This window comes from Sinocyclocheilus anshuiensis, unplaced genomic scaffold (genome assembly GCF_001515605.1).
Source record: "Sinocyclocheilus anshuiensis isolate Anshui unplaced genomic scaffold, SAMN03320099.WGS_v1.1 scaffold121, whole genome shotgun sequence".
NCBI lineage: Eukaryota > Metazoa > Chordata > Actinopteri > Cypriniformes > Cyprinidae > Sinocyclocheilus > Sinocyclocheilus anshuiensis.
The window spans coordinates 1,162,794-1,173,050 of NW_015539856.1; the positions used below are offsets into that span (position 1 = coordinate 1,162,794).

A 10,257-nucleotide genomic window follows, 5' to 3' on the forward strand; every position below is an offset into this window, starting at 1 on the left:
GGTGAGCTCAACAACATCAAAAGGCCTGGAAGACCACGGAAGACAACTAAAGTGGATGATCGCAGAATCCTTTCCTTGCTGAAGAAAAACCCCTTCATAACATCAACAGAAATTAAAAATAATCTGGAGGAGGTAGGCACATCATTGCCAAAATCTACAATCAAGAGACGCCTTCATGAATGTAAATATAGGGGGTTTACAAGAAGGTGCAAACCACTGGTAACATTCAAGAACAGGAAAGCAAGATTAGACTTTGATAGAAAACATCTAAAAAAGCCTACCATGTTCTGGAATAAGATTCTTTGGACTGATGAATCCAAGATTAACTTGTACCAAACTGATGGGAAGAGAAAAGCATGGCGAAAGAAAAATCCAAAGCACACCACATCAAGTGTCAAACATGGTGGAGCAGTGTTATGGCATGGCTGCCAATGGAACAGGCTCATCATTGATCATGTAACTGCTGACAGAAGTAGCAGGATGAATTCTGAGCTCTTCAAGGCTATACTCTCTGCTCACACTTAGCCAATGCTACAAAGCTGATGGGATGCAGCTTTACAGTGCAGATGGATAATGACCCTAAACATACTGCGAAAGCAACTAAAGACTTTTTGAAGGCAAAGAAATGGAATAATCTTTAATGGCCAAGTCAGTCGCCTGATCTCAATCCAACAGAGCATGCTTTTCAGTTACTGAAGACCAGACTGAAGGAAGAAAGACCCACAAACAAGCAGCAACTCAAGGTGGCTGCAGTGAAGATCTGGCAAAGCATCTCCATGAAGGAAACTCATAATTTGGTGATGTCCATGGGCTACACTCATTGACTGCAAAGGATTTTCATCTAAGTATTAAAACTGTGCTTATACTTGGTCATGTCACATGGTCCAAATACTATTGAGCCCCTGAAAATGGAGTGTAAATGTCATATTTTTGTGGAACCTCTTAAAATAAAGCTAAACGTCTGCACTTCAATCACATATTAATTGTTTTATTTCAAATCCATTGTAGTGGTGTATAAAGGCAAAAGCACAAGAACTCAGTCAGTGTCCGAATACTTCAGGACCTACATCATATAAGCTAGAAATCTCAGAATTTGAAGGCATAGTAACCCATGTGTTTGACTCTGTAATTGCAGCTTGCATTGAATAGTACTACATTTTAATCTTCATCAGTTAGTATATGAACTACAGATTTTAAATGAACTGACCTGATGTCGACTTCAGCGTTTTTTTCTTGTAAACGTAACATACGGTGATGAACACCAGAATCAGGAGCAGAGCAACGCAGCCCAAAGCAATCGGATAGAGTAAAACTATGGAAGAAAAACCCAAGGTCATTTAAGTCAAACTCCAGAACTGCTTCAAAATGTTCATTCACACCAACCGCAGCAGCAACAAGAAAAACAACTGTAACAACTACATGCAGGCAGTTAATAGCACAGTGAATTAGTTAAAAAATCATATTAGCTAGAGCCTGGATCTCAACACTCACACATCCATCGAAATGCTTCAGGGCTTGGTGTGACATTCATGGTGACATTTATACCAGCCGATGAGAAACTTGTATCATTTTCTGATGTCTGTGTGCTGCTGGTCACTGCAGAGGTCACACTAGAGGTCACACTAGAGGTCAAACTAGAGGTCACAGCTGCAGTAGTTGGTCCTGAAATAAAACATCAGCACAGAATCATCTGCTTTCTCTATTAATAGAAATTACTGCATTGATAATTTTGAAGAATTAATTGGCCAGTTGAGAGAATTTATTTGTCTGAATCTCATGAAACATGGTCAGGTCACATATCAGTTCAAAATCAAAAGCAAAACTGTAAGTAGTACGTAATATTTTGTATAATGCTTTAGGGGCATTAGACTGTATATATCCCTCAAATCATATTTCTGATATATAAGGAAAATCCAAACAAAAAAACCCCCCTAAATTCTCATTATGATAATGCAAAAAGAAAAAAAAACTATAATAATTATGATTAACATAATATGTATAAAGTAATTATATTATGAAATTGTAAAGTATGCATACTGTAACGGCAGTACTTATTGTACATATTTAAATATAGAAAAACTAAATGTATCATTTTAGTTATAAAAATATTACTAAGGCTGCTGACTTGAATTTATTTATTGATGGGATGCCATTGGAACAAGTAAGAACTGTTAAGCTGCTGGGTGTGAAACTTGACAATATGCTGTCCTGGTTTGAACATATAGATTATATAGTAAGCACTATGGGAAAAGGTATAGCGGTGGCCAGGAAATGTTTCTGAATTTAATTCATCTTTAGTTTTAAAAGATGTGGTGCAGTCATTAGTTTTATGGTATCTTGAGTACTGCCCAATGGTATAGTCAAGTGCATCTGAGAAACACCTAAAAACACTTGGGATGGTTCAGAACAGAGCAGCCAGGTTAGTGCTTCACTATCCATGTCGAGCTTATGTTAGTGACGTGCATAGTAAGTCATCATGGCTGTCGGTGAAGGTTAAATTACATTTACGACTGTTGGTATATTTTCATAAGATAATCAAGTATCACACACCCTGTTTTTTTTGTAAAGCTTGTATATGTGGGATTTAGACATGATTTTAAAACATGTCAAGTGAGTAATGCTCAAATCTTTTTACCATGTCCACAAAAAAAAAAAAAAAAAAAATGATGCAAGACTTGTTTGGAATATGGTTCCCATAAATAAACAAAAGAGTAATTGCACATATATGTTTTAAATAACATGTAAAGATATGGTAATAAATATGTAGATGTATAGTTTTGTGATGGAATTAGTGAAATTGTATTTTTGTTCTTATTTCACTTATTTGAATGACTTTTTGTCTTGTACAGATTTGTGGAGCCCAGGAAGATTAGCAACCACTTTGTGGAAGCTAATGGGGATCCAAATAAACAAACACCTGTCTGTCTTCAAACCATGCAGATTAAATGATCATATTGCATATTATAAGTAAAAATGTATCAATAACAACCAAATAACAATTATTGCTGTAAATAATTGCAATTACAAAAAAAAATAACTGTAAATAACTACAGTTTGTAAAATAGTTCTCATTTTATTTATGCAATATAAAATTTGATTTTGGGGTGAAATGTTTGTTTGCTGTTTATAATTTAGTGCCATGCCAGTGACTGCCGACCGAGAAACAAGTGAAAAATAGAAAATGTAAATAGATAAATAAATAAACTATATAAACAACAAATACAAACAAAAAGGTTTTTAAAGTTTATTTTTCATAAAAAAAAAAAATCTAAATCGAGCCTAAATCTGTTCTTAATTTATTCAAAATCCTTTATAAAGAGTCCTATAGGAGTTAAAACCATCACAATCCATCAAAATATGCTTCAGAGATACTGCTAATTTAGGAGGTACAACATGAGTTTGACGTGGTTTTGACAGGTTTTGTGAGATTCTGCATCACTCTTGTTGCTGTTGTTAACAAATGTGTGGACATTTATGTATTACAATCTCACCAGCACAGGGTTTGAGTCTAATGGTGTTCTGTGCGTGACTGACGTGGTTCTTCACGCTGCAGCTGATGTCTCCATCAGTTCCCTCATCCAGATCAATGCTGCTGTTTCCATCCATCAGTGGATCTCCATTCAGAGTCCAGCTGTAGAGGAGCGGATCCCCCTCAGAGGAGCAGGACACCCTCATCACCCCACTGGAGGAGCAGATGATTGACACTTCCACTGAGCCAATAGGAGCTGGAGGGAGGGACACATCACAGTCACATGACAAACACAGGAGAATCTTGTTCTTCCACACGACTCGTACTATTACTGGAGTCTGTAGTGTGTTTACTGTGTGCTACAGGAATAAAAACCTTCACAGAGATTCAACTGATTCATTTGCATGAGAGTGAGATCTTTGGAGAACATGAGATTGTAATGAGTCTGATGAGAGAGTTTCTGTACCTTCAACAATCACTTGAAGATCTCTAGATGTTTCTGTGCCGTCTGAGCTATCGAGTTTTAATCTGTAATTCCCTGAATCTGCTCTGATCACACGGTTTATTATCAGAGTCTCATTAATGACGGTCACTCCAGGTCTGTTATTATAAAGATCACAATCCCTCATCCTGCCATTCTTTACTCTACAAACTGGGCCATCTGCTGTGTTGATTATTCTCTTTATGATCTTCAGGTCATATTCACTAGCGTCCAGCACCATCATCAGATTGAGTTTGTGTCCCAGAGCTGTGTAACAGGGATCTGACTGATTAAACCTGCAGAACCGATCCAGACCTGAAGAACAAAACACACACATACACACACACACACGTTATTCCAATTAAAATCTCATGCTTTCACGGTCTACATTGTTTTTTTCTGAACTGCATGTTAAAATATTATACAGATATTCTGATACTATATAAAATAATATGTTAACATGCAGAATACATTTTGTCCTGTACTTTCTGTTCAATCCCTTACTGTGACATTTGTATCTTTATTAATAATGTCTTGATCATTCTGATATCATATTTAATGGAGACAGATCATTTGATGAATCCTGCTTTATATAAAAAAGTTAAAATAAACATATACATTTACAAAACACTAAAACTTCTCAGCACAATGAACATGAAGATAGAAAAACACTTCCTCTCACATTTTGTAATACTTTACTAATACAAACTGTTGAACATCAGAAAACTCTATAAGTAGATCACTGCAGACTCTTGATGTAGCATTATATTTTTATTTCAGAGATTGATCTGAATGAACAGAATCATAGCAAGAGTTTGATGTGAAAGTGACTCACATGCTGCAGTTTGCAGCAGCAGCATCAGTCCAAAGATGAGCATCATTTCACTAAAGTCCAGCAGAAGAGTGTGACGCTGCTTCAGATCGTCTGTGTTCTGGCTCTCATCAACACAAGCGTCTTCACAGCGAGACTCACACTAGACTGACATGAGGAAACCTCTCACCGCTTTACTGAGGAAAGAGGAAGTTTTCTCTAAGACACATGCTGTTAGTTTGCTCTACAATACATCTAAAACAAGAGAAACCAAGAGAAAGAAAGAACAATTATCAGGCACATTTTCTAACACAAAAAAAAGTGCAAAAAATCTTGTTTTAGAAGCGAGTTTTGTTGTTTTTGGAGTGAAGTAAAATGACTAGTTATGCAAATGACTTCACAGATTCTTTTACAGATCAAATAAAACCGTATCTTTACTGTATTGATGAAATGCTCTGGACAGTTTTATTGAGAGGAATGCACAATGTGTAATGTGTAATCTCAGTGAGTGTGTGCTGATGTTTGACTCGGATGCAGTCAGTTCACATGTGAATGAAGAGAGGATTGTGATCTTCTGTTGACTGGAGCAGAGACTCATGGGACTCATTGAGTTTGTATCTGCTCAGAGCTGCTGATGTAGAGAGCGCAACCTGCAGGAGGAAACTACAACTACAGCTGCACTCTTTCACAGCCATCTGATCTCATTTCACTCAGAACAACAGGGTTCAAATGAGCTTAATCTGATTTACCTTAACTTAACTTATAATTAAAGCTACATTAAGGATGTTTTTAGTTAAAATTAACGAATGAATAATTAATAATCAATGAAACATTAACGGATTATTCATTAATTAATCTCAGTACATTAAAACGTCATGTTTGTGCTCTTTATTTTTATGCTTATTTTCTTGATTCACTATGCTACGCCTGCAAGTAATCTATATTTTCAGACCTCGGGTTGGATTTTGCTGGAAACACAATATTGACCTCATTTACCTCAAGATCAGTGACTGTCGTCAAACTATTCCGCATGTGACACAATTTTATGTTTTAACCACATAGTTTTGTAACAGAGATTAAGTTTAACTACAAATAAACTTTTTTAAAACTCAAATCAGGAATAATATAATTCTATACTGTATGGACTTAAAGTTTGCTATCAAAGACAAAACACATTGTCTTTGTTATGAGTGACATCTGCAGGAGGAAACAAGAGTTATAGCTGAAAATATTTGCTACAAATCATTTGATTTCTGTCTGGATGTATTGTTTTTATACACGTTTTCATGTTTCAATTCATTGTTGTGTGCTTTCTGTTGGATAAAATGTTAATTGACTGTTAAAATATAAACATTTTATGAGTATGCGACTTTTGACGGCAAATACTGTTTCATTTCAAAGTGTTTTACTTTCACATTTAACTCAAACTAATTCAGCAATGACCCCATTTACAACGTCTAAAGAAGGGCATGTTTAGCAATGTTCTATAATGATGCAAATATCTTGTGAAGAATAATGCATGAATGTGGTTTTATATGTTAAAACTCAACTGCAAATTCAAGCAAAACCAAACCACAGACAGCAAAACAACAGACACTACAAAACTGAGAAACAGATCAAGAGCTTCAAACAGATAAAACATCTAAACAGACGCTGTAAATGAAAAAAATCAACCAAAACAACAGAATAAAGTAAAAGAACATATGAAAATAAACACAATGTGACAGATCTGATTCAGAGAAACACAAGTTTTATCAGTGATAATCAGAAGGGGTTTCATGTAATGAAATAAATGAACTTATAGTACTTTCAATGCGTGCAGATAAATAAGTAATATAAGCAATAAAACTGTTACAAAAGACAAATGTCCAGAAAATAATCTTCATAACTAAAACTGTAGAAAGTCTGGTTTAATTCATATCTCCTGGTTTTAATTAATCTCTTGGGTTTATATTATAAGATCTGCTGTCGACAGCTGAAAGCTGGATTGATGTGAGAATCGGTGACATTATGAAGTTATTTCTCATAGATGTGATGATCTGCTGCTGCTCTCATGAATCTTCTGCTGTGTGTTCAGGTCCTTCTCTAAATCTTCTCATCCTCACTTTCTGATCTTCCTGCTTCTTTCCTAAAAGCATCACATCATCATCATCTTCACACTCTTAATATCTGCATGTCAAACCCATAATGATGATGATAAACGTCTCTCACCTGACGTGTGTCTCATGTAGATGTGAAAACCTCCTAACAGACCCAACAGAACCATCAGCTGAAGACACCAGACCAGCACAAACACCACAGACACTGAACAACACAAACACAGCAGTCAATCAATCAATCAATCAATGAACAACAATTAGACAGAAAACCAAACCTTCATGTTTTAAGCAGTGACACGTTCTAATGTCTGTGTGCTGATCACTGATATCAACACAATTCACTGCAGAGATCAAGCTGGAACAAACTAATGACACTTTACAAGAATTAAAGGGGTCATCGGATGCCCATTTTCCACAAGTTGATATGATTCTTTAGCGTCTTAATGAAAAGTCTATAACATACTTTGGTTAAAATGTCTCAATGGTAGTGTAAAAACACCCTTTTTATCCTGTCAAAAACAGCTCTGCACACAACAATCCGTTTTAGTGCATGTTCCTTTAAATGTTAAAGGGGTCATATGATGCGATTTCAAATTTTTCCTTTCTCTTTGGAGTGTTACAAGCTCTTGGTGCATAAAGAAGATCTGTAAAGTTGCAAAGACTAAAGTCTCAAATCCAAAGAGATATTCTTTATAAAAGTTAAGAGTCAGCCACGCCCTCCTAAAACGGCTTGTTCTAACACGCCCCAACATATCTACATCAATATGTGGAAATATTAGCATAATCCTGCCCAAATGTGCACGCAAAGAAAGAAGGCGTGGTTTCAGGAACAGCAGTAGTGTTGATGCAGCATGTCAGGGAGACACTGTGTTTCAGTGCGAAAGAAGCTCGCGATTATGGTAAGGGCCGTTACATTTCCGACGCGTGCGTGTGGCGTTCGGCCAATCACAGTGCACTGGGTCAGCTGGCCAATCAGAGCAGACTGCGCTTGTCAAAGGAGGGGGCTTTGTTGAAAACGACGCGTTTGAGAGAGGCGGGGCATAGAGGACCTACAATAATGTACAGTATTTGAAAAATAATGTGTTTTTTGAACATTAAAGCATGTCAACATATTCTGTTACACCAAATACAGAGATCTTCCGAGCTGTCCCTGAGGGACTGTTTGCTTTAGCCGCATTCATCGTGAAACTTGCTAATTAGCACATTATTAGGAAAGGCGGTTTGCAAAGATTCATTAAAAAACCTTATACTCACTTCTTCTGGAGGTGAAGCTGGATCACGAATGATTCGCACGAACATAGACGCATTTAAGTAGATCGGGGGGTGCATTCCCTTCAAAAACAAACGTAATCCACTACATCTTCAGTGGCTCAGATGTCGGGAGTAAATGACGACTGCTATGTTCATTATTACATCCAACAACAGAACACCTCAATCGCTTAGAAGCCATTCTTACATCTGCTCCGGCGGCCAAACAATGGCGGACTGATGACAGCTCACTCAGGGCGGGTCTGAGGTAAAACGCTAGTGTCAATCAACAATCGTGGGAGGGGCCTGGGTCTGTGTGACGTCACAAGCCAAGAATCTGATAAGGGCTTGATTAGATAAAAGTGATATTTTTTATAGGGACTTTAGGGATACCACTGGGTGGATTTTTATCATTATAGGGTGGTTGTGTACACACACTGCCAACTAGGGGTGTGCCCGAAGCCGAATACCTTATTCGAAAAGGCACGGATAATGGCTTCAAAAACGAATAACGGATAACGAATAATTCTGCCCGAATATTCGGCTGAGGCTGGCACAGTCTGGTGTTTGCTAGAAAAAGGGGGTGGGCCAGGGGATCAGTGCGATATTTTACACAAACCTCTGAAGTCACGCGATAATGAGTGTGTGAAGTGAATGAATGTAAACTTTATGAATGAAAAGAGCGCAAATCAAACATTGCTGTTGCTTCTCCGTGCATCTCTCAGAAATCAGAGCTTGGCAAGAGTAATATCAACTAAAACAATACATCATACACATTCTACTAGTTGTGTATATTTAAAAGGCAATGATTTAAACGTTATAGGTTACGATATAATACACGAATGAATGGAATAAGCACAGAGCAATCGCCAATCAAACAGCCGCGTTGCCGTCTCTGCGCGTCTCGGTCTCTCAAAAACCAAACCAGATCTCGGTCAAGAGTAGGCTATAATCAACTTAGATACAGATAGTGGTGGGCAGAGCGAGGCTTCATGAAACACTGAAACAGTCGAAGCAAATGTGCAGAGGCTTCGAAACAATTCGACACCCGTCTCTACAGTGACACCTAGTGGTCATTTTCAAGCATTGCTCTGAAACAGCATTGACAACGAATCCGTTAAGTGAATTGACGAATTATAATGTATATGTTGTGCTTGTCAGCAGGGCCGTATTAACCATTGGGCTAGGTGGGGCTGAAGCCCCGGGGCCCAAGCAAGGATCTATTATTTAGTGAGTTTTTTCATAAATTCCATGCATTACCATTAGAGATTAAAATGCCACATTTGAATTTAATTTACCAATCAAATGCATTTATTATATATTTTACTTTTGAACAAACTGTGCACGTAGTCTATCTATCAGGTGATCGCTGCGCCTAATGTCTGCATTTACCTCTATTCACTTCATTCTGGTGTAATCTAGAAACGGTCATGAAAAGAACAATCTTCGATAAGTAAAAATATCAACTATTCTAAAAAAAAAAAATAAAAAATGAGGAGAGAGGGGAAAACATGAGTGTGACTAAAATCCACAGCTAGTTTATTTTACCAAAGCTGATGATGGAGTGGGAGTTGTGGAACCGCAAATGGACCGGACACATGGAGCAGATAAAAACACATAATCCCCACAGCTTTTAGGTTAGTTTGATTATTAACTTGATAGATGTTGCTTTTTGTTTTTGAACAAACTCTATAGGCCTAGTATATTCGCTTATGGGTTGAGAAATTCATTTTGAGCATCATGATGTAAGCTTTTCATTTAAACGCATTTTAAGCATCTTGTTTTAAAAACTAATTGAACTGTTCAGGGACATTAAGCAGTGGGGCAGATTCATTTTGGCAAATGCGCGCGTTAAGATGGTTTCTGATACTTGCTCGTACAGCGCCTGACTAAACTAAGAGTTATTTTTCGCGCCTTGTGTTTAAATGTTCGAATACACATAGTTATGTGTCAAAATGCCTGTCTCCTCGTCAACACAGTTATTTGTGTCTTAAATGAACGTTAATAGTTAAAAATAAAGCATGTGCACTAGTTGGCTATTATGAGATCCTGGCATTATATGATGAGATTTTAAAGGGATATAGTTCACCCAAAAATTTAAATACTGTCATCATTGACTCAGTTTCAAGTTGTTCTGAACCTGTATGAA

The 10,257-nt window shown here is 37.1% G+C and overlaps 1 protein-coding gene across 1 annotated transcript in view; it reads right to left on the reverse strand.

Moving 5' to 3' along the window:
- Window positions 1-1,480: 1,480 nt before the first annotated feature.
- The window catches only part of LOC107684848 (uncharacterized), a 15,976-nt gene continuing 7,199 nt past the window's right edge, over window positions 1,481-10,257 (reverse strand). The window contains exons 3-5 of the mRNA XM_016481221.1: window positions 3,936-4,265; window positions 3,492-3,725; window positions 1,481-1,662 (exon numbers count right to left, since the gene is read on the reverse strand). Of these exons, the coding sequence (XP_016336707.1) occupies window positions 1,481-1,662; window positions 3,492-3,725; window positions 3,936-4,265 (746 nt within the window). The remainder of the gene's footprint in view (window positions 1,663-3,491; window positions 3,726-3,935; window positions 4,266-10,257) is intronic.